This window comes from Hyperoodon ampullatus (assembly GCF_949752795.1).
Source record: "Hyperoodon ampullatus genome assembly, chromosome: 20".
NCBI lineage: Eukaryota > Metazoa > Chordata > Mammalia > Artiodactyla > Ziphiidae > Hyperoodon > Hyperoodon ampullatus.
Genome location: NC_136933.1, coordinates 22,640,893 through 22,662,118, shown reverse-complemented (window position 1 = coordinate 22,662,118; position 21,226 = coordinate 22,640,893). Strand labels below are relative to the sequence as shown.

Below are 21,226 nucleotides of genomic sequence, written 5' to 3'. Positions count from 1 at the left end.
ACATTTATCAAGCACCTCCTTTGTATAAGATTCTGTTCTACGTGTTGGGCTGAACAAGACAAAGTTTTGCCCTAATAGAACTTATATTCTAGTGGAGCGCACAGACTGTAAACAAATCAATAGAAACATCAGGTGAGATAACAATCAGCGCTATGAAGAAATATAAAATAAGGCCATGTGACAGCGGAAAGAGTTGCAACTTTAGATGTAACAGTCAGGGGAGGCTTTATTGCAGAGGTAGTCTTTGAGCCAAGACTCAAAGCAAATGAGAAAAGAAGCCATGTAGAAATGAAAAAAAGAATTCTAGACAGAAGAAAAAACACACAGCCCCAAAACAGGAGCATACCTGGAGGTTTGAAGAGCAGCAAAAAGGCCAGTGGGACATGGGGTGGAATTAGCAAGGGGGTAAAGAATAAAGAATGAGATCAGCAAAATAACAGGAGCTGAGGGTTTAAGATCCTTTTTGGCCTTGGAAGTTGTAAATTGTCTGAAATGGGGAGCCACTGGAGAGCTCTGAGGACCCAGTGATGTCATCTCACACGAGACGATGTTTCAGGTCAGATGACAGAGGTGCAGCTGGGGAGCAGTCGGAGGCTTCGGGTGTGTCCTCAAATTTGAGCCGATAGGATTTGCCACTGGATTGGATGAGGAGGGCAATAAAAAAAGAATCCAGATGGACTCCAAAGCTCTGGCTTAACACTTGGAAAGATGGTGTTGGCCTTTACGGAAATCAGAAAAAATTCAAGAGGAGCAGATTTGGAAGCATGTTGAGACATGTTTGCTTGAGATGCCTTAAGTGGAGATGTTGAGGCGTTTGGATATCTGTCCCTGGGGTTTAGAGAGGAGGTATAGACTGGGGTGTGTGTGTGTGTGTGTGTGTATATATATATATATATATATATATATATATATATATATATATATATGTATACATGGTATTTAAGTACTGAAATGGATGAGATAACCAAGAGAGTGAGAATTTAGAAGCAGGGAAAAAAGAGTTCTTTGCCCCGGGCATTTTAACATCTGGAGGTATGGGATGTGAAGAGAAACTAGCAAAGCAGACAGAAAGAATGACTGGTAAGGGAGAAAAAAATCAAGATAATATGTTGTTATAAAGCAGAAACTAACACACCACTGTAAAGCAATTATACTCCAATAAAGATGTAAAAAAAAAAAAAAGATACTATGGACTGATCAAAGTCAAATGGGGGCAGCAGGGTTCAAGGAAGTGATAAGGACTCAAGTATGTTGAATGCTGTTGGTAAGTCAGGTCTGAGAAATGACTTAAAGATTTAGCTACATGGGAGATACTGGTGATCTTGACAAGATATGTGCTAGAAGAATGGACAACACAAAAGTCTGAAGAGGCTTCAGGAGAGAATAAGAGGAGGAATTGAAGACAGTAGGAATTTACACTGATCATTTGATGTGTGTGAGTATATAGATAACATAGTTCTATATCCAGTGAGAATTTATTTTTTTAATCTAAATTAGATATCTTTTTCATACTGGGAAGTGAGAGAAAATTTAAGGAAATCAGTGTTAACATTTACAAAGCCCTTCTGTAGTTTATAACACATTCTGGCCCATGAGTTTAACTTTCAGAAGCACTTATTTCAAGCTGGGGAGAGTAGCAAACAAAGACCTTCCAAGCGGGAAGGGATGCGTCCTTTACTGTAGAATGAATCTTCAGGAGAGAAAGTAAGTTCACACCTTCCTACTCAGTTGGATTAGTTCCATGAAGCTGACGATGAATGTGGTTACAAAGGCAGGCAGACTTTTACCTTGGCACAGCACTGTTTCCTACACAGAGCATCCTTACCTTTTATGGTGGACCTTCTAAGATGCAGCACTGTATGCTTTGCTACCAGGAGAGAAGGATGGTGCTGTGCATTTCTTGCAGGCCTGGCCATCTGACTGGTTTCCTCTGAAATGTAAATATTCCAAGGCAGTATGAGAAGGGTCCCATCTGGTAACAAGAAAACCACAGGAAAGATGAAAGGGAACAAAGGGATAAGGCTTTTATTTTGTTGACCCTTAAAAAAAATCTTCAGTGTCATCTTCCTCACCCACAAATTGCCTTCAAAATAAAACTAAACCGTGTACGCCTGGCAGTCAACGTTTATTTCAGCTCACTCCATGCCACCCATCAACATACTCTTGCTCTAGGCACTCTGAGCTACCTTGTGCTCCAAGCAGGGGCCCCTACACTGTGTCCTGAACCCCTCATACCCTTCCCTGAGCTGGGGCACTTCTCTCATGCTGCCTGGAGCACTCACTCCCCCCACCCCATCCCTCCCTCTTTCTCGACTTCCTGAGGTCTGCAGTTGTACGTTATATTCCTTGTTTTGTCCACAGGGATTAGCAGAGAGTCAGATATAGACAAATCCTGTATAGACAAATCCTGTACTTTTATAGCTTTAATTGGCCTTGTGGCTCAGCCTCAGTCCTTTAGAGAGAAGGAAATGAGACCCCAGAAGATATACTGAAAGATACTACACAGATATATATTTTTTAAAGTCTTAAAGTAATTCAACAATATGGAAGTGAATAACATAAAAACTGTAAGTTCTTCTTCATTCCCATGCAGTCGAGTTGATCATTATTTTTCTTTCCAGGTATTAGTCTAGCTGCAGAGAAAAAAATTATCCCAAAGAGGGCATTACATTATATACTTTGTTCTGCAACTTGTTTATTATTTTTTTCCACTTAATATTTCATGAACGTCTTTCTGTGTCGGTATATACAGATGACTTGAAGAAATTCAGTTGGAGAAAAGTCTTAGGTATGTTTTTCTCTACATCAAAGAGGCTCTGCAGGTGGCTGCGAGTAAAACTAATCCAATTAAGCAAAATAAAAATGCAGGGTATTGGGCTTCCCTGGTGGCGCGGTGGTTGGGAGTCCGCCTGCTGATGCAGGGGATACGGGTTCGTGCCCCGGTCTGGGAGGATCCCGCGTGCCGCGGAGCGGCTGGGCCCGTGAGCCGTGGCCGCTGAGCCTGCGCGTCCGGAGCCTGTGCTCTGCAACGGGAGTGGCCACAACAGTGAGAGGCCCGCGTACCGCAAAAAAAAAAAAAAAAAAAAAAAAAAAAAAAAAAAAAAAAAAAAAAAAAATGCAGGGTATTCTCCATATTCCATCTTCCTTGGCACTTTTCCTATAGCTTAGGGACGTGCTGCTGGGAGAGGGACCCTCCATCCCAGCTCCTTTGTGAAGAAGGATCAAGTGTAGACAAGGGAACCAGAGTCAGGATTGGGTACCTGGAGAAAAGAGAGAATTTGGTAGTCAGGGAAACCAGCCCCTGGGCGGAAGTGGAGCATCCTTCTCACTGTCCTTACCTTTTCCTTCTGCAGGCTCAGAGGTCCGTCTCCTTTCCCCTTTGAGAGCACTCCATAGCTACTGTCTCCTTATCGAAACTTCCCCTCCCAGCATCACTTACCCCCACTGCTTTCAGAGAACGAGACCTCCATCCTCTCCCGCCCGCCCTTGCCTTGTTCTCTTGGGGTGCTAGCTTTTCTTGTTCCCAAAAATATTTTGAAAAACATTTGGATCACAACAACCTTACTCAACTCCCCTGTGTCGCAATCAGCCATCCGAGGCAGACTGATAACTGGTGCCCCTAAGGTCGCGTCCCTAAGGCTACTCTGGATCAGAGTAGGTAGCTGCCCGAATGACCCCGATGCGGATGCCAGGATGCAACCCACCTCCGGAGTGGACCACTGTCGGATGTGCAAGAAAATGAGCTTAGGTACCCAGCCCGGGAAAAAACGAGCTCCAGAGGCTGAGTTTCAAACCAGACACTTCTTTATTTCCATTTTAAAACATCCTGCGCACTCTAGCCTGAGTCGTCCCGTTCCCAGCAGAGGGGGGCCTATAAGCCAAAGCTCAGCCCCCTCTGGCCCCGGGGCGCCTCTCCGTCACTAAGCTGCCTTCCATTTCACCTTCAGTGTCCTCCCCGCTCCACCCACGAACGTGCCACCATTTACATCAGCGCAGCCCACAGAGCAGCCCACTGAGCGCTCGTTTCCCGGACTTTCGTTTTCGGCTCGAAGCGAACAAAGAGGCCAGTTACGTCGGCTTGGGCCCCCGCGGTGCCTGGTCGAGGAGCCTCGGAGCCTCCAACCTTGTCCCGAGAAGCAGGGCTGCCCCCGCTTCAGGGCGGCCAGGCCTGTGCCCACCTCCGGCCGGACGGGGAAGTGAGCGGGGCCGGCGACGCCCCCTTCTGCTCCCGGAGCCCCGCACCCTGCGAGGCGCCGCCCGAGTTTCCGGAGGCCAGGAACTCCGCCCGGGGCCGGCGCCCTTGACCTCCCGGGGCTGCACCGCGCCCGCCGCCCCGGGCATCCCGCCCCGTGGTCCCCGCAGCCTCAGTCCAGGTGCAGAGCGGCCCGCAGGCGCGATGCTGGCACTGTGGCTGCTGAGCTTCGGGCAGAAGCTGCTGCTCTGGGGCGGGTTGTGCGCGGCCTCCCTGGCGGGCGCCATCCTCACCCTGAACCTCCTGCGGATGCTGGCGAGCTACGCGTGGACATGGCAGCAGATGCGTGCGGTCCCAACCTTGGAGGGCGCCTACCCCTTCCTGGGACACGCGCTGATGTTAAAGCCGGACGCGAGAGGTAAGGGCCCGCGCCCAGGCCGGCCATGTCCCCGTCCCAGGGATGCGGGCTCCCGACCTGCGCCGCGCCGCCGGCCTTCTTACAGCCTGGACACCAGGGCTGGAGGTGCTGACGCTGGGAGAGAGAAGGATTTGTCCCCCGCTGGAGGATGGAGTCCCAGTTCTATCCAGTTTCCCTATGACACCTGGCAAAATTGCTAGTGCCCTCCGTTCCCAACGAACTTTTTCTTTGTGTACAGCGTAGGTTGCAGTGTCTCTAAGCTTTTGTCCTGCATTTTTGCTTCTTCTCTTCCCACCTCCTACCTGCTCCCGCCTCAGAGCACTGCAGTCTTTGCTTCTGTCTTGGCTGTTAAAGCCTTAAAGGCAGAAACTTCCCTGGAACAAGGCAAATCCTTAGAACTTAGAAATCTCTCTCTCTCTCCCTCGCTCTCCCTCTCTCTCTCTCTCTCTCTGTCTCTCCCTCTGTCTCTCTCTGTCTCTCTCTCTCTGTCTCTGTCTCTCTCCCTCTCTCCCTCCCTCCCTCCCTCTCCCTCCCTCTCTCCCTCCCTCCCTCTCTCTCCCTCTCTCTCTCTCTCTCTCTCTGTCTCTCCCTCTGTCTCTCTCTCTGTCTCTCTCTCTCTCTCTGTCTCTGTCTCTGTCTCTCTCTCCCTCCCTCCCTCTCTCTCTCTCTCTCTCTCTCCCTCCCTCCCTCTCTCTCTCCCTCCCTCTCTCTCTCTCTCTCTCTCTCTCGCTCTCCCTCTCTCACATTTATTTATATGAAAACCACATTTGTAAAATCATCTTGGATGATACTAAAAGCAGAGCTAACCTCCCCTTCTATCCTAAGGCTTTATAGTATTAAAAAATAATTATGTAGAAATATCAACCCTCCCATCCCCCCAAAAGAAACAATATACTTGAGGAGTCTCATCATATTCTTTTTGGGAATTTTTCTAAGATTTGAAATCTCTATTGAATAAGACCTGTTTCAAAACACACTGTGAGTTGATTGGAATATTTAACATAATTCTCTTTGGAATTACTTTCTGAGTGAAGAGAATGACAGTGTACTCTCTTTTATAAAGGGACTTTTTTTTTTTTTTTTTTTTTTTTTTTTTTTTTTTTTGCGGTATGTGGGCCTCTCACTGTTGTGGCCTCTCCCGTTGCGGAGCACAGGCTCCGGACACGCAGGCTCAATGGCCATGGCTCACGGGCCCAGCCGCTCCGCGGCATGTGGGATCCTCCCAGACCGGGGCACGAACCCGTGTCCCCTGCATCGGCAGGCGGACTCTCAACCACTGCGCCACCAGGGAAGCCCCTAAAGGGACTTTTTAATCCGTCATACAAGTACTGGATTTTGGCAACAGGTAAACTTTTGCTCAATTTCCAGCTTTGCAACCAAGTTGTTAGATTTGGGGAAGTTGTTTGAAACTCTCTAAGTTAGAGGGGTTTTGTTTGTTTGTTTACCATTTACTTGTAACTGTATTACAGAGTAATTTTAAGGATGAAATTTAATGCATGTGGTTTCTAGATCACTGTCTAGAACTTGGTTAGACTAAGTTAGTTAAAGTTGTCAGTCAGCCATTTATTGAGCCCGGCTTTGTGCCCAGCATTGAGCTCAGCAAAATTGGGGATATCAGAATATTCTGAGAAATATTCCCTGTTCTCAGCACCTTTGTCTCTTATACAGGAGGCTGTGCCTTTCATTTTGTGGCTACTGTCCAAATTCTGCCCTCAGTAACTCCACCTGGAGTATTGCAGTTGCTTTCCCATGAGCCCTTTGAACTCTAATCTCTTGCTTTTGCATCTATGTCAGCACCCGTCTTCCTCAGCTGCTACCTGCTATTGGACCTGATATCTTCAAACCACAGATTCAGACTTCCCTGTCTCCTCAGACGAGACCAAGGCAGGCAGTATATTAGCACGAAGCCAGATATTTTGATACTGTTGACCTGACCCAGCTCTTTTCATGGCAATGTTACCAACTGTCTTGACCAGAAGTCATTTTGAAGAAGTGTGGTAATATGGTTAAGGTGGTGCATTCTGGGGTCTGACTGCCTTGGGTACAAAGCCAGATTCCACCATTTAGCAGCTCAGTGATATACTGGGCAAGTTGCTTAACTGTGCACAACTTCCTCAATTGTTTAATGACAGTAATAACAGCGTCCCTCCCCATATAACTGTGGTGAGGCACAAAAGACATAATACACCTGAAACCCTGAGCACTAGATCTGACGTATAATAACCTGCCATAGCAAGTAAATATGACATAATGAATGTTAATTATTTTAAGATTATTATTATTAGGTTTGGTGTGCAAAACGTGCCAACACTTTAAAAAATCACGACGATTGATTTAATTTTATATGCAGTGGACATCCCTAGCCTTAGCCCTTCTCCAACTTTGAACAACTTGCCCTGAAGCTCAGGGGTGGGTGAAGCTTAAGGATGGAAGAGGACCAGGGATGGACTGAGCATGGGCACATTTTTTGACATGGAAAAAGAGCTGAAGAGCTTAATGGTTCTGTTTTTTATGCCATACCAGTTTTTTCCCTTGCCCAAATTCCCAAGTAAAATATAAAACCCTGTCAAAATCTCAAGCATCATATTAGTAGCCTCACAATGAGTTTAGGATGAATCCCACTGTTGTCAATTAGGCATTCCCATTGCCCAGGAGAAGCCCTGGATACCCATATATATGCCTCCCAACTAGCCTTCCCCTCCACAAAATTGGAAAGGAAGAAGTAAAACTGTTACTATTTGCAGATAACATGATATTATAGAAAACCCTAAAGACTCCAGCAAAAAAAATTATTAGAACTAATAAACTACTTCAGTAAAGTTGCAGCATACAAAAATCAATATATAAAAATCAGTTGTGTTTCTATACACTAATAATGAACTATCAGAAAGAGAAATTAAGAAAACAATCCCATTTACAATTGCATCAAAAAGAATAAAATACCTAGGAATATATTTAACCAAGGAAGTAAAAAAGGTGTACACTGAAAACTATGAGACACTGCTGAAATAAATTGAATAAGACACAAATAAATGGAAAGATATTCCATGTTCATGGACTGGAAGAATTAATATTGTTACAATTTCCATACTATCCAGAGCAATTCTCAGATTCAATGCAATCCTTATCAAGCTTTCAATGACATTTGCCACAGAAATAGAATAGTACCAAATTTTGTATGGAATACAAATGACCTCAAATAGCTAAAGCACTTTTGAGAAAGAAGAACAAAACTGAAGGCATCACACTTCCTGATTTCAAGATATATTACAAAGCCATAGTAATCAAAACAGTATGGTATTGGCGTAAATGCAGACATATAGATCAATGGAACAGAACAGAAACCCAGAAATAAACAGATGGTGGTCAATTAATTTACCACAAAGGATCCAAGAATACATAATGGGGAAAGGACAGACTCTCAATAAATGGTGTTGGGAAAACTGGACAGACACTTGCAAAAGAATAAAACTGGACCACTATCTTACACCACGCATGATAATAACTCAAAATTGATTAAAGACTTAAGTGTAAGACCTGAAGCCATATACCTCATAGAAGAAAACATAAGTGGTAAGCTCCTTGATTTTTTGGATTTGACACCAAAAGCAAAGGCAACAAAAGCAAAAATAAACAACTGAGACTACATCAAATTAAAAAGCTTCTGCACAGCAAATAAAACCATTAAGAAAATGAAAAGGAAACCTACAAAATGGGATATATGATTTTCAAATCATATATCAATAAGGGGTTAATATCCAAAATATATAAAGAACTCATACAAGTCAATAGCAAAAAACCCTGAACAATCTCATTTAAAAATGGGCAGAGGGTCTGAGTAGACATTTTCCCAAAGAAGGCATACAGATGACCAACAGATACGTGAAAATGTGCTCAACATCACTACTCGTCAGGGAAATGCAAATAAAAACCACAATAGGACTTCACCTCACACTTTTTAGAATGGCTATAATCAAAAAGACAAGAAGTAACAAATTTTGGCAAGAGAGAAGGGAACTCTTGAGCACTGTTGGTGAAAATGTAAATTGCTGTAGCCACTGTGGAAAACAGTATGGGGATTCCTCAAAACATTAAAACATTAAAAATTGAACTACCATATGATCCGTCAGTTTCACTTCTGGGTATATATACCAAGAAAATGAAAACATTAACTTGAAAACATATATGCACTCCATGTACACTGCAATATTATTTACAGTAGCGAAGACATGGAAGCAACCTAAGTGTCTGTCACTGGACGAATGGATAAAGAAAATGTGGTACACACACACACACACACACACATACACAGGAATATTATTCAGTCATAAAAAAGAAGGAAATAGTGCCATTTGTGAAAACATGGATGAACCTTGAGGGCATAATGCTCAATGAAATAAGTCAGACAAAGCAAGGCAAGTATTGTGTGATCTCACTTCTGTGTGGAATCTAAAACAACAACAACAACAGCAAATATCTCTCTGGGAGATATTAAGTGACTTGTCCAAAGTAAAACAAAAACAAGAACCCCAAGGAAATCAAAAGACACAATAAGGAACTTATTACAAAATTTTTGTCTCTTTAAAAATTATAATTGGAGTATAGTTATTTACAATGTTGTGTTAATTTCATGTGTACAGCAAGTGAGTCAGTTACACATATACATATACCCACTCTTTTTTAGATTCTTTTCCCATATAGGCCATTGCAGAGTACTAAGTAGAGTTCCCTGTGCTGTATCCTTATTAGACAAAATTCTTGTCTTGATTGAATTTAAGATTAAGTATTTTCTCCCAGATTTTTTTCAGCAGATGATTCAGTACTCTGAAGAATACCGACACCTGCCACTGCTGAAACTCTGGCTCGGGCCCGTACCTCTGGTGTTCCTTTATAACGCAGAAAATGTGGAGGTGAGTATGTGGCAGATGTGATCAATATTCCACTATCTGTCTGATGGTGTGGGAATCTCATTAGATGTGGTCATCCTCCGGATTCACCTGCCTCTCCCCTCAAGAAAATGACTCTGCTTGGTTCCTAGTTTGTGGCAGGAACCAGGAATCATCTTGGATATTTTCCTTCCTTTCAACTCCATTTAGTCCTCAAGACTGAGTGACAATTATACGTTCAAAACTCTAATTGCATTTCTTTGAGGCACAGGAATGAAAATGAATCACAGAGAAATAACAATTATGAAATCTTGCTTTAAAAAGTAGTTGTGTTCTAGCCAGGTGTTCTAACTGAAATTGTTTTGATGTCTCTATCTCTCAATTTTTTCTTCTCTTTTAAAGGTAATTTTAACTAGTTCAAAGCACATTGACAAATCCTATATGTACAAGTTCCTAGAACCGTGGCTTGGCCTAGGACTTCTTACAAGGTACCTCAGCGGAAATTTGTAAAGCTGTCTTGTAGAAACAGTTACGTCTATGGGTAACTTGTTATTTCAGGAACTGACACAAGGTATTCTTCCAATAGCAAGATTGAAGTATTGGGAATTATGGGAGAAGCTGGAAGGAAAGGTCCAGCTAACAATGGGCCTTTGATAGATAGGGTGTATGGTAATCTCCAGCCACTATATTCAATAATGATAATCATTAGTGTTCCAAGAAAAATGAGGAGGTACTGATGTATGAATGGAGTAAAGCCAAGGATAGTTTGGAGAAGGGAAATCTTGAAAATATAATGAAAAAGGCAGTCACCCTCAGAGAAGTGTATCGAACACAGTACCCTCACTTCTTGAGTTGGCACCCAGAAACAGGACTCCATCCTCTGAGAGAGGGCCTAGCAAGAGAAAGGCAGGACCCTGGTGGGGACTTTGGAGAATTCAAAGATAGTAGAGATTAAAGAAAATCATGGAGCAGTGGATCATCTGAGGACTAAGATGTTGATAGAGGGGAGAAAAATTCTAATTTTTAGAAACTCAGAGCTTAGAAATTTAGAAAAATTCTTAAATGTTTCCATTTTTAATGAATACTCTTCTAAACATTAGTAATATAGAAGAGTATCCAAAATATTCACATTCTGTAACTATACATGAGTCTTTGTCATTCTGACCAAAGCATTTGAGAATCTGTAGATTAAGCTGTTTCAGGAGAACTTGATGACGACTGTATTTATATTTTATTTGTTTCAGGTGTTGCTTCTTTTTTCTTTGTAACCGTGTATTTTATTTCTAGTACTGGAAACAAGTGGCGCTCTAGGAGAAAAATGTTAACACCCACTTTCCATTTTACAATTCTGGAAGATTTCTTAGATGTCATGAATGAACAAGCAAACATATTGGTTAATAAGCTTGAAAAATATGTCAACCAAGAAGCATTTAACTGCTTTTCTTACATCACTCTTTGTGCCTTAGATATAATCTGTGGTAAGTCTCACTGATTTATTTTTAAAGTTAGGATGTAATGATAAAATGGCACAAATAGAAAATAACAGTCCATAGGGTGGGGCGGGGTGGGGGAGAAAGGACATTGGGTTCTTCTGGAAGGTCCTGTTGCTAAATTAGCCACCTGAGAAGCAGCAGCCATTCATAGGACTTTGGACAAGTGGTCACTGAGCCAACAAGACCAGAAGGTCCGAGGGACGGAGGGGCAGGAACTGGGAGTAGGAGACACAGAAGACACAAGAGATGAGGGGAAAGAACAATTCTACAATGTATATGAACAGCACAGGACATGACGTCTTTGCTCAAGTGTCTGCCACTGGAAAAGGTACCCAAGATATGTGCATGAATTGAATGGTTGCTTCTCACTATATTTTGCAGAAACAGCTATGGGGAAGAACATTGGTGCTCAAAGCAACGATGATTCCGAGTATGTTCAAGCAGTTTATAGGTAAATGAAGTCCTAATTATTTCTAAAATTGTTATTGGGAATTCCCTGACAGTCCAGTGGTTAGGACTCCATGCTTTCACTGTCGAGGGCCCAGGTTCTATCCCTGGCCAGGGAACTAAGGTCCCTCAAGCTGTGTGGTGTGGCCCCCAAAAATAAAATTGTTATTGATCAGGGCTTTAAAAAATTCTTGCCAATAATTTCTGTCTGTACTGTAGCTTTTTCATAATTTCAAAGTGAAACATTATACTAAAAATTAACCTAATCATTTAAGCATATGTTTCAACAGTACAGGAATGGTTATGGCACATCCAGATTATGCAGTAATTTTAAATGACTATTTTATAATATATCGAGAGATTACATTATGATGCTAAGTGATAAAAGAAAGACATAAATTTTTTTGTAGTTTGATAACCACTAGGTATAAAAAAATTATTCATAGAAAAAGCTAGGAGATACTATACCAAAATGTTAGCTGCAGTTATTATTATTTTGTGTGTGTGCTCTCTTTCTTATTGTGTTTTGGTTTTGTTGTGATTCATTCTCCTTTCCTATATTTTCTGCACTGAGTATGTATTATTTTTTAATTGAAATAATCAACTTTACTTTTAAAATTGCTTGTGATTATTCAGCTATTAAGAGGCAGGGCCAGGATTTGATTCAATGTATCCTGTCTTTAAGTCCACGGCTCATTTCACTTCATCTTAACAACTACTTGTTGAGCATCTATCATCTGCCATTCACTGCACAAGGTACTGACTAGTTTTCCATGGGCACATGAAACAGAATAGCAGGGGAGACAGGCATTGAAGCAAATGAATATAAACTTTTAAATTATAATAATTGCTTAGAAAGAAAAGATCAAGTTGATATGAGAGAGGAAAACAGGGATGTGTTTTACAGATTGTGTGGTCAGGAAAGGTCTTCTCTGAGGAATTGGCATCTAAGCTGGTCATGAAGGAGGAGGTCATGTAGAGGTCTTTCTGCTTCTCACTGGGAATAATGAGGGTGGTGCTCGTGACAGCTATGTGACAGATGGGTATTTAATGAGCACTTTTCTGTGGAAGAGGGCAACCCATTGTTTACTGGCGCTACGGAGGAGTGAGAAAGCAAATGAGTGGACATTATAAAGAGGAAGATTTCATATCAGCTTGTGCTACAAGAGCCACAGGCAGCCTGGGGTGGTCAAGAACTCTCCCTGGAGAAAAAGCAGCAGAGATCAGATGACCATTTAGTAAGGATGTTTTATAACAGATTCTTCATTCCTCTAAAGAACCCATCAAATGCTTAAGCTTCACTGGATGTGTAATACCCCATGCCTTCACTGTTGAGTGTAAAGCCTGGATCTTAGTAGCCTCTAAGATGAATCATTATCATCCCTACATATTACCCTCATTGAGAGCGGGCATCAATTAGGTGCTCAAGAAATACACATTTTCAGTGTATCAGCTGATGTGTTTTTATCCTATTTATAGGATGAGTGATTCAATACATCAAAGAATGAAGATGCCCTGGCTCTGGCTTGACATTTTGTTCTTTATACTTAAAGATGGATGGGAACACAAAAGGAGCCTAAAAATTCTACATAATTTTACCAAAAATGTAAGCCCTTGTTTTTTTAAATTGTGATAAAATAAGCACAACATAAAATTTACCATTAACTGCACTCCCAGTGTTCTGAAACCATCACCGCTCTCCATTTCTAGATCTTTTATATGTCCAAGATTTTTATGCTGTGTTAACATACCCTGGAGCCTGTGTCTCATAAAATAAAAGTTGAATAATAATGTAAAGAAGGAGACAGTGTGATTACATTTTAATTATGTACTCACCAAATATTAATTAAACACTTGTTAGGTGCCAAACACTGTACCAAGTGTTAAAAACATAGTAATAAGTAAGATATGTATGTCCCCTAAAAGAGGTTAGTCTAGTAGAGGAGGTTGTCTATTAAAAAAATTACAAAATGTGATATGAAGTATAAATATTTATTAATAACCAGGGTGCTATATTGAATGAATAAAGAGGGGATCCATGTTATGAGAGTCTTATGGAAAATGTTTGGATTAGGCAGTAGCTTTCAAAGGCAAAGGGCATTTATAGCAGTATCTCAAGTTGGAAGGGATTAAAATTAAGTAGATGTCACTATTTTACTTCCAATTAAAAAATAACAAGGAGACAGTGATATTGCTTCAGATATAAGATGTCAGTCTTGTGTTAAACATGTGCTTTTGACAAAGCAATATTTAATTGAAAATATACATCAAATTATGATGTAAATGTACTGATAAAAGTACCAATTTAAATATACTCTCTCTTTGCTGTCAGTTTCGGTTTAAACTATATTGGCATTGCTTCCTTACAGTGAGGTACAGCCTGTCACCAACAGATCATGTGGTTCCCAGTCAGGCAGCGTCGGATGAATGAGGTGTTGGGTTGAGGTGGCCACAGTGGAGGACAGAGTTACCTCCATTACTGGGCAGTAGGCGAACGACCAAATGTTTCCTCAAATTACATGCATTACTATCAATATCAATAATTAATGGAGTCCACGTTGGATGGACAATATTATTTATTTAATAAATATTGAAAATTGCATACTGAGTGCCAGGCCTTAGGGGGTTCCCCCAAGAATGAAAGGAGATACGGTGTTTTGTCCTCAAAGCACTTAGGATCTATTCATTCAAATCACTTAGTAGCAGGTTTGGTCAACTGCCTGATAGGAGAAGAGAGCTGAAATGTATAGCCAAATTAAGTTTATGGGCTTTAATTCTTTTATTCATTCAGAAAAGATCTAAGGAACGTCCTTAAAATGCCAGGCAGTGTTCTAAGGGTTGGAATTATATCAATGAACAAAGGACAAATTTGCTGCCACATGGATGGTACATTCATGCATTATATTATATAGCAAGTATACTATAATGTCAGGTGGTAAGTGAAATGGAAAAAAAATAAAGTAAGGTTAGGAAGACAGTGAGTGCTAGGGACCAGGTTAGCAGTGATCCGGGAAGGTCTTTCTGATGGTGTGAGAAGGGGCCAAGACCTTAAAAGGAGGGAGGGAGTCAGCCACACTGGCATCTGAAGAAAGAGAAATCTAGGCAGCAGGAACAGCAAGCACATAGGGTGAACTGACTGATCTTTTCTCCAATGCAACTTGTAACGAGAGCAATCCATAATTAGTCTGTTATATAATGATTGCATTCTCTCCACCACCTAAACTTTTTCTCATTAGCTCATCCAAATCTCTAGGGCACCACTTAGGGGACTACTAACTCTATTCTGTGTTAGAAAGATGGCAGAAATAGCACTTGAATATACTGAATTTGTCTAACATTAAATTTGTTTTTAAAAGTCTTATCAAATAATGCCCTAAAATGTTAACAGGAAGCTTCACTATATTTTCCACAAGAGCCTAAGTTATTGTTGAGTTAGAACAGGAAAGGTTTCATGGGAAAAATCCATGAAAGAAGCTAGTATATTTTCATAAGAAAATATATTATGAGACTACATCAAATTCCAAACAAGAGCATATGATTGTTTAAATGACACAGGTCATCACTGAACGGGCCAATGAAATGAAGAGACATGAAGAAGGCAGAAGTAATGACAAGGACTTTCCTCCAATCAATAATAAACGCAGGGGTTTTCTTGACTTGCTTTTAAATGTGGCTGATGACCAAGGGAACAAGCTGAGTTACGAAGAGATTCGAGAAGAAGTTGACACCTTTATGTTTGAGGTATTTTATCTCATCACGTTATTTTCAGGTATCATTAAACAAAATGCAGTTCTTTTCTAGAATCTTTAGCATTATTTTTTAAAGTTTATTCAAGTTTTAAAGTAGCTTCATATGACTGAGGATGAGTCGCTACATTATAATTAGAAATTACAAAATGTAAGAACCTGATTTAGTACCAGACCAGCTTTCTTCTTCAGAAAAAGCCTTTGACTCGTGGTGAGTATAGCACTAGACACAGTGTTTTCTCAGGAAAACCTAAAACCCATTGGATTTTTCCAAGTAGAAAAGAAGTCAGAAATTGCTCTCATTCCCTATATTGCTTCATACTTTTTAAAAATCTCTGAAACCCACAAGTCTGTCTTTTCACTACCTCCCTTTTGAAGTTCTAGCAAATGAGTGCTTAGCTCTTGCTTTGAGCTGCCCAAACTAGAGAAGATAGCAAGAGCCCTCCGACAGAGAATTTAACTAGTTTGTGATTCTAAAGGGATTTCTGACCTTCAAATAATGAAAAGAAAGATGCAGTTTTTACAAAAGGTAATTCTAGCATTATTAAATACTACAAAGAGTGAATCTCTCAGTGTGTGGATTGCCAAATAAAGATGAAGAAATGGTTTTAAAAAGCTCCCTGTGGTAATATGCTGGAAGTGGAGGAAAGTGGAGGGCATGGGTGGTTTTGGATGGCTCAGTACATGCCAGCCATGGATGGCGTGAGCAGCCCTGCTTGCAGGCACCTGGGTACAGCGTACCTCTGGGTACAGCGTACCTCTGGGTATACTGCCAGATTGCACATTCTCCCGGGGGCACAGTATAGGAAAGCAAGCTGTGTCAAGGGTCCCTAGACCTGAGTTCTCATTCTGGCTCCATGCTGACTAGCCTTATGAGATGGTGCCAATCATCTCAGATCTCTGTCACAGCTTCCCTGTGTATAAAATAGAGAGATGGATTAGATCAGTGGTTTTAAACTTCTTTTTTTTTTTTTTTTTTTTTTTTGCGGTACACGGGCTTCTCACTGCTGTGGCCTCTCCCGTTGCGGAGCACAGGCTCCAGACATGCAGGCTCAGCGGCCATGGCTCACGGGCCCAGCCGCTCCGCGGCATGTGGGATCTTCCCAGACCGGGGCACGAACCCGCGTCCCCTGCATCGGCAGGCGGACTCTCAACCACTGCGCCACCAGGGAAGCCCTAAACTTCTTTTTTAAGCAGACCGCTTCATTGAAAAGAAATTTTATGCAGAAAATGGACATCTAAATTATCTAAAAAGTGGAGCAGTGTTGGGGCTTCCCTGGTGGCGCAGTGGTTGAGAATCCGCCTGTCAAGGCAGAGGACACGGGTTCGAGCCCTGGTCCGGGAAGATCCCACATGCCGCGGAGCAACTAAGCCCGTGCGCCACAACTACTGAGCCTACGCTCTAGAGCCCACAAGCTACAACTACTGAAGCCCGTAAGCCTAGAGCTGTGCCAGCAACAAGAGAAGCCACCGCAATGAGAAGCCTGTGCACCACAACGAAGAGTAGCCCGTTTGCTGCAACTAGAGAAAACCCGTGGGCAGCAACGAAGACCCAATGTAGCCAAAATAAATAAATAAATAAATTTGTTTAAAAATAAAAAAAAGTGGAGCAGCGTTAAGCTGGGGTCTCTGGGGCCAAATCCCACCTCTAACCTGCACTAGAGGTGGGACCTCGGGTAACTCATGGAGCCTTTCTGGGCTTTGGTATCCTCATTGTTATAGCACAGGCCTCGCAGGATAATTTTAAGGATTAGATGAGTGATTTTTTAAAGTGCACAAAGAATCTTGCCTGGCACATGGGAAGGGTGTGGTGGATATTGGCTATTATCATTTGATGTTAAAGTGGAGAGACCGTCTCACATCTCCGCCCTGCATACACACGTACACACACATGCCCACATACATACACTCTCATGCACACACACATCCTTCTCCTACCAAAAACCTCTCACTTTCATGAAAACAACCAGAATAATGATCTGTTTCTTCCAGCTCTAACATTGTTTGAAATTCTGCGTTTTTTCTTCTTTGCATCAAATAGGAGACACACCTCGTATGATTATAATACTGTGACCTCCTCCATAAAGAGGTTGCAGGTTATTACGACCACACCTTTCCTGCCCCAGGTGCCGACCACTGGATACTAAGGTTTCTGCCCCTGCCCTATCCCACCAGCCTGCTTCTATAAACTGTGTGCTTTGTGCTTTGCTTAGTCCTACTTTCTTCAGGTAGCAGACACGTGGAAGTAGGAAGTTCAGCAGACATCTCTTACACATTTGGATCAGGCTTCCGCTTATAAATTCAAGAGAAGTTATTAAGAATTATTTAGCAGGAGCACTTCCTCCTGTGACTTTGCTAAACAACTGAGTGAAATGGGCCAGATCTGGTCCGGAGCTCAGGGTAGTTTCTGTGAAGGAACAGCAAGCCTGAGAAGAGGCAATGACACCAATATCAGAGGCTTGGAAAATATATATTTTATAAAATTGCAGAATAAACCTCAAAAAATTCAACTTAGAAGCTGTTTTATGAAGCAAGTGCTTTGGAGATTTCTGCCCAGAGAAAGAAAAGTTATAACCATCACTTGTGTTGCATAGGGAAAATGGAAAAGTGAGAAGTTCCATAGAGGAAACAATTTGTTTTCTGTTTAGTTCCCCTAAAAGTCTTATTCATAGAGTTATAATATTATTATTGATTTTCCAAACTTTTTTTTCTGCAGAACTCATGTAAAAAAATTCTTAGTCTGTTTTTAATCTCTAAAATGTAAATATCTGTATCAAGTATTTCACAGAGTTTTTCTGAAGGATAATTGAATTAGTTTCTGCAAAGTACTTAGTATTTTGCCTAAAGCTCAGCAAGTATTATGGGAGGCTATTTATCAACTTCCTGACATGCAGGATTTACTCAGAACCACACATAGACACCCTGGCGTCCAGGGTTGACAGGTAAAGCCTACGTTACAAATGCTAGGAGGTGGAGGAGTACAGATCTGGTAAACTGGCTCATGAAAGTCAGACTTTTTCCCCTTAAAAACAGTCTAGAGCACCTAGTTCCCTTGGAAGGCCCCCTTATTAGCACAGCCTAGCCACTTCTCACCACGTATGCAACTCTGTGTAGTGTTGAAATATCTATCCAAGCATGAACCTTCCCTTTGAAGGGATTGTTTTATTTGTTCGTTTCTCACCAAGGTGAAATACTGTACCAAGTTAATTTATTCTGTTTGGAGTCACAGTGCAGCTGTCAAATCCAGAGACAATTCAAAATAGAGTTCTCTCTTCTAATCTTTGCAATACTACTCCGCTAAGTTATTTTTTCCTTACATTTGTAGGGTCACGATACAACCGCAGCTGCAATAAACTTGTCCTTATATCTATTGGGTTCGTATCCAGAAGTCCAGCAGAAAGTGGACAATGAACTGGAGGAAGTGTTTGGTATGTTTTGTCCCTTCACTAGTTACACTGTGGGTACCATGTCCATGGAAGCAAGTATGTTCTTGCTCATGAAGGATAAACAGCAGGGCCTGTTCTAAAGATACAGCAACAAGCAGGAAGGCTCCCCTATGGGATCCCTGCCAGTCCCCGTCTTCTTAGCAAAGCCTTATTCATCGCTTACAGAATACAGGCATTTGCTAATTGCATGGCATGTGACTGCACTGGGCTAGATGCTGGGGATGCACAGATAAATGTTACTGTCCTCAAGCACCTCACTGCTTAACAGATGAAGCAGACATATCTACACAAAGCATTGAGTCATGGGGTCAAGGAAAACTGTTTCCTACAGCATTGCATCTGGCCACGAATGAGAGAAAAGACGCATTAATCCGGTAGGACAAACTTTTCTATTACACAACCAGCAGTCCGCAGGTAAGCTGTCCTAGGCTGATGCCAGCAGTGATGTCATTGGAGTCCCAGCACCCCAAAAGCAAACTCTGTCCCATTAATCAGCCACTCTCCTCTCTTCCCCCAGCCCCTGCCAACTGCTACGTTACTGTCGGTCTCTATGGATTTACACCTGTTCTGAATACTTCCTATAAATGGAATCCCACAACATGTGACTGTTGGTGTCTGGTTTCTTTTACTGAACAGATCTCATTTTATTTTGATTATGGGTAATACCAGAAACTCTACTTTAGCTGTAGGTATTTAACATGTTTTGATGCATGTATTCTTCTTCAATGTCCCATCCCTCAAGCTCAAATAATCCTTTCCTTGTTATCTCATGTATTTACTTAAAACCAGGGAGATCGGATCGTCCTCCTACCTTAGATGACCTGAAGAAACTTAAATATCTGGAATGTGTTGTTAAAGAGAGCCTTCGCCTTTTCCCTTCTGTTCCTTTCTTTGCCCGTCACCTTAATGAAGACTGTGAAGTTGGTAAGAGTTCTATGATTTGAATAGGAGGGAGAGTGGATTAGTTTAATGTCTGTTGCTCCATCCTCATGGCCTGTTGACTACTTCTTGACAGCGGGTTACAAAATCGTGAAAGGCTCCCAAGTAATCATCATGCCCTATGCACTGCACAGAGACCCAAGGTACTTCCCCAATCCTGAGGAGTTCAAGCCAGAACGGTTCTTTCCCGAGAATTCGAAAGGACGTCATTCATACGCATATGTGCCCTTCTCTGCTGGACCCCGAAACTGTATAGGTTTGTATCCGTCAGAACTTGTTTGACCTTTCAGGCATGCAGAGTAGGGGGTTTCACACAAAAATTTCTTGAGATGTAGCAGCCCATAGGCAACTGTCTTAAAAAAACTGGCTTCCTCTTCCCTCCACTTTACTATACATTATTGTTTTAAAATATGACTGTCATAAAGTGTATTAGTTTGCTAGGGCAGCCATAACAAGGTACCCACACACTGGGTGGCTTAAACCACAGGAATTTATTTTCTCCCAATTCTGAAGCTAGAAGTCCAAGATCGAGGTATCAGCAGGATTGGTAATAAATACCTGCTTAGCTTGTAAATGATCTTCTTCCCCCTATGTCCCTACATGGTCTTTCCTCTGCGCGTGTCTGTGTCCTAATCTCTTCTTTTTATAGGGACCACCAGTCAGATTGGATTAGGGTCCACCCATCTGATTATTTTATTTTATTTTTGACCATTTTAATTTAATTACTTCTTTAAAGTTCCCATCTCCAAATAGTCATATTTTGAGATACTGAAGTTTAGGACTTCAACCTATGAATTTGGGGGGACACAATTTAGCCCAAAACATAAAGCATAAATAGTTTCATGGTAGAGTTTGAAATGTTGTAGCTTTTAGATTAAAACAGAACATACTTCATATGGTACAAAACTTATTCATAACAGTTAGTTATATTTAGCTTAATTTCTGTGTTTGTTGATTTTAAGAACTGCATTTTGAAAAACCAAAACACAAAATGCTTACCACAAGGCCAGATGAAGTGCTTAAGCAAAGTGAATGCACATCACCATGCATTATAAACACTTTCAGCTTCAGAATCTCTAGCATTTTATCATTTATGTAAATGCAGACATTCGTAAATTAAGGCCAGATTTAAATGGATGAATCTGACGCTTATTTAGTACCTCTCAAGTAAATTAAATTTAAGTTAAAGGCCCAAATAAGAAATCAGTCGAGAGTAGTGATTCTCATGCTTAAACGAGCCCAGGATTCATCTCAGGTTTTGCTAAAATACAAATACCTGGCCCACTTCAGCTGTTCAGATGCACTGGGTGGGAACAGGATGGGCACTCAAGAATCTTCATGTTTTACAAGCAACCCAAGTGATTCTGATTCTCCCAGGGCCCACTGCAAAAATATAAAATTGCTTGCTTCCTCTAACTGGACTTGTGATTTCTCACATTTGAGATATACCTATCATTAAAGTGTTGCTATTTACATTCATTTGAAGGTCAAAAGTTTGCCATGATGGAAGAAAAGACCATTCTTTCCTGCATCCTGAGGCATTTTTGGGTAGAATCCAACCAAAAAAGAGAAGAACTTGGTCTGGCAGGAGAACTGATTCTTCGTCCAAGTAATGGCATCTGGATCAAGTTGAAGAGGAGAAACACAAATGAATCCTAA

The 21,226-nt window shown here is 41.6% G+C and overlaps 1 protein-coding gene across 1 annotated transcript; it reads left to right on the top strand.

Moving 5' to 3' along the window:
- Window positions 1–4,396: 4,396 nt before the first annotated feature.
- CYP4V2 (cytochrome P450 family 4 subfamily V member 2) lies at window positions 4,397–21,226 on the top strand (the record flags this gene model as incomplete). Its single annotated transcript, XM_079726477.1, has 11 exons — window positions 4,397–4,610; window positions 9,408–9,520; window positions 9,899–9,984; window positions 10,784–10,974; window positions 11,371–11,440; window positions 12,916–13,042; window positions 14,992–15,177; window positions 18,508–18,610; window positions 19,418–19,552; window positions 19,644–19,823; window positions 21,054–21,226. 11 exons carry the CDS (start codon window positions 4,397–4,399, stop codon window positions 21,224–21,226), a joined length of 1,578 nt encoding a protein of 525 aa, XP_079582603.1.